This window comes from Frankliniella occidentalis, unplaced genomic scaffold (assembly GCF_000697945.3).
Source record: "Frankliniella occidentalis isolate FOCC.00 unplaced genomic scaffold, Focc_3.1 Scaffold234, whole genome shotgun sequence".
In the NCBI taxonomy this organism is placed as follows: domain Eukaryota; kingdom Metazoa; phylum Arthropoda; class Insecta; order Thysanoptera; family Thripidae; genus Frankliniella; species Frankliniella occidentalis.
In genome coordinates this window covers 352639-355490 of record NW_026267360.1, presented here as the reverse complement: position 1 = coordinate 355490, position 2852 = coordinate 352639, and the positions used below count along the sequence as shown (strand labels likewise).

At 40.2% G+C, this 2852-nt stretch overlaps 2 protein-coding genes across 3 annotated transcripts in view; both read right to left on the bottom strand.

Moving 5' to 3' along the window:
* LOC113213270 (uncharacterized) overlaps window positions 1-2852 on the bottom strand; it is a gene marked incomplete in the record, with an annotated part of 16694 nt that overhangs the window by 11413 nt on the left and 2429 nt on the right.
* LOC113213271 (uncharacterized) lies at window positions 13-2846 on the bottom strand. 2 transcript variants are annotated; one of them, XM_052272960.1, is made up of 7 exons: window positions 2652-2800; window positions 2103-2534; window positions 1723-2022; window positions 1515-1625; window positions 1231-1422; window positions 403-1155; window positions 13-305 (listed from the first exon to the last, which is right to left on the bottom strand). In XM_052272960.1, exons 3-6 carry the CDS (start codon window positions 1882-1884, stop codon window positions 490-492), a joined length of 1131 nt encoding a protein of 376 aa, XP_052128920.1. In that variant the 5' UTR covers window positions 1885-2022; window positions 2103-2534; window positions 2652-2800; the 3' UTR covers window positions 13-305; window positions 403-489. The 2 variants fall into 2 exon arrangements, with proteins under 2 accessions (XP_052128920.1, XP_026288068.1); XM_026432283.2 differs by lacking the exon at window positions 2103-2534 and having other exon boundaries at window positions 2652-2846.

Sequence of the window (2852 nt, the reverse complement as noted above, 5' to 3'; positions counted from 1 at the left end):
TCATAATAAAAATACTTCAGCAGAAGTCTAATCCAACTTACGAACTAAAGCTGTTTGTAGTACAATTCAAATAAAATGTCTGTCATTTAACCAAGGAAAGTAACAATTAAAAAACCCACATGAATAAAAGATCCTGGATCCTTTTTTCCCACACTTGGGCTGTGGCCGGCGGCGGTCCTGAAGTTGTACTGTAAGTGTCAAGTCTGCCACCCTTGGCTGCAGTCGTAGTATCCTATTTTGATGTTTCTGCTTGGGTGGGTGGGTGATCATAAATAACAGAAATACTTGGTATTGGTAGGAGATAACTGTAAAGAAAAAGTCAAACAAGAGGAAATTATTGTAAGTAAATTTGTAATTGAGTTTTTATAATAAAATAGTATTGCAAAATGCCAAGTCATTTACCATAAATCGTTCATGACTTCAAAAAGGAGTGCTAGTGTTTTGCAGTGGCCTGCCATATTATAGTGTAATTATTGAACACAATGTCTCTCATTCTTGCCACACAACACGATTCTTCTGAAGAGGGTCTATAGTCTGAGTGGACCTACTTCTCTTTTTGACATTGGCATTCAGCTCAGGTTCTTGCTCTTTATTTTTAAGCCGTCGAAGTATTGAGCCTCTAATTGGAGCACAGGCAGAGCAGTATCTTTTCACTTTGATTTTCGTTGACAACAATATTTCGCAATTCACTGATCTATATGTCACTGTATACCTGGTTTCTTTGAAAGAATTACAGTCAAATACCAAGCCAGCGTTCTTTGCAGCAAGACGGGCACATTCTGGCTCTGGAATTCCCATGCATACTATATTACAGCGAATGACATTGACAACCTCAAGTACATACTGCACAAAGTCATTAACTGATTCCCGATCGGTAAGACACACCCTGCATGGTAATTCTTGCCAAATTGGATGATCCAAGGCAATATAATGGTTATGCACTACCAATTGCACTGTTCCATCCACATTTATGGAAACACTTCTTTGGACTACACCCCAAAATTCCTCAGATGCGGTCTTCCTTAAAATAAAGGAGTTATTTGTTCCAGGTAATGAAACCTCCCATGTTTTAAACATTTGAAGGCGCAATCTGTCCAGCACAGCCCAAAATGGACTGTCTTGATTGAAGAGTGGTATTTCTGGAGTATTGGTGACCTACGGGAAAGAGAGATGTATTGATTATAAAATAAACAGGTCAGATCTATCAGAAACAATTTTAGATAGACAAACCATTTCTTCAGGAGTGGGGGAAGGCGTTTCTGAGTGTACTGTATCCACGAGACACATATCTGATACAGTGAACACTTCATCAGTATTGTTTTCTGGGGTCAGCTTCAACTTTAACTTCACAAGGGGATTTGGAAAGTTCCCTGATGAGGATGTTCCGCTAGGTATGGAAGGTATGGATGGTTCCAGCCTTATCTGTTAACAAGAAAATGAGGCATATATTTAAAAAAGCGGTTGTATGGTTTTAGGCCAACAGCCATAGAACACGATAGAGAGAGCCTTCTTACCTCTCTTAATGCACCACAAGAAAAGGATGTGATGTTATTGTCATTTGCACTAGCTTCAGGAGTATCTAGTAGAACCAGAGGAACGGCTAGGGACTTTTTTATGGGTGCTTCCTACCAATGAAGAATAAATAGCTTTAAAATAACAGTTCAAAAGCCTTTAAAGAACCAAATAACACTGCAATGGACATGAATGGAATCAATTACTCACCTCAGCAGACACCTCATCATTGAAAAAAATGTTATTTCTACTCCTCAAGACACCAGTAGTTGGAGAAATTAAGCAATCATTTTCTCCATTAAAGGTGCTTGACGGAACTGGGCTAGTAGGTGGTGATGCTGAGGGAAGACTTACATAAATTTCTTCCGGCATCTGTTCCTGTTCAGGACATTCAGTATCCCCATCCCCATGGTGGTTCCCAAGTGAAGTCTGGATAATTTCCTCATTATTAGTAGAGGTTGTAGAGGCTAAAGAACATGAAATTTCATTCTGTTTTGCGCTGCGTCGTGCCTGTGAATTACAAAACCATTACCAAAATCAACACAAGAGTAGATCACAAATTGCAACTCAGGAAACATTCCCCAACTCACAGGAAGAAAAGCTTTTTTTGCTTTTCCTGAGGCATAACGGGTTCTGTTTTTTTATGGGATAATCGTTTTCGTCTAGGTATTGGGGGCATTATGTGAACGTAAACAAAAGTGAACGTGTGTCAACAAACAGAATCCTAACCCTACCCCGGACCCTGCGCCCGGCCCTCCCAGGGCCTGGGGTCTGGGACAGTTTTAATCAAATGCAAAATAAGAAAAACTAGAGAGCTTCACTCGGACTCATGGCATCAATCTAGGATCAAGTTACAAGAGTTCAAATATACTTTTAACAGGACGGGGACTAAAGTTGCCCGCGCCTGTGCGCGTCGTCTGCTATCTAGAGTGCATTTCACCAACGATACTTCAACTTCTACAACTACAAATAGGTCGTTTGTTGGGTTTTTTTGTTGTCAATAAAAGTTTCCATGAAAAATTCTAGAAAAAAAATAAGCTGCAGAACCTCTCACAAGTTCTATTTCTTACAAGATAATCATCAATTTTGTTAGTCTACAAAGCCAGGGAAGCCAAGTCAGAAAAAATTCTCTAACTTACAGCGAGTTCATTTTCTTTCTCTCTCTTTTTTCTTCCATAGGTCGGCCTGTTCTTCCTCGTGGTTAAGCGTTTTCTTATAGATTTTTTGGGCATAATGTGCACGTAAACGCTTGACAAGAAACAAAACCATAACCCCTAAGGGCCTGTCTGCTCTCGGCCTCACCGCACTCCCCTCCAAATTTCCCCCCCACCGAACTTCGG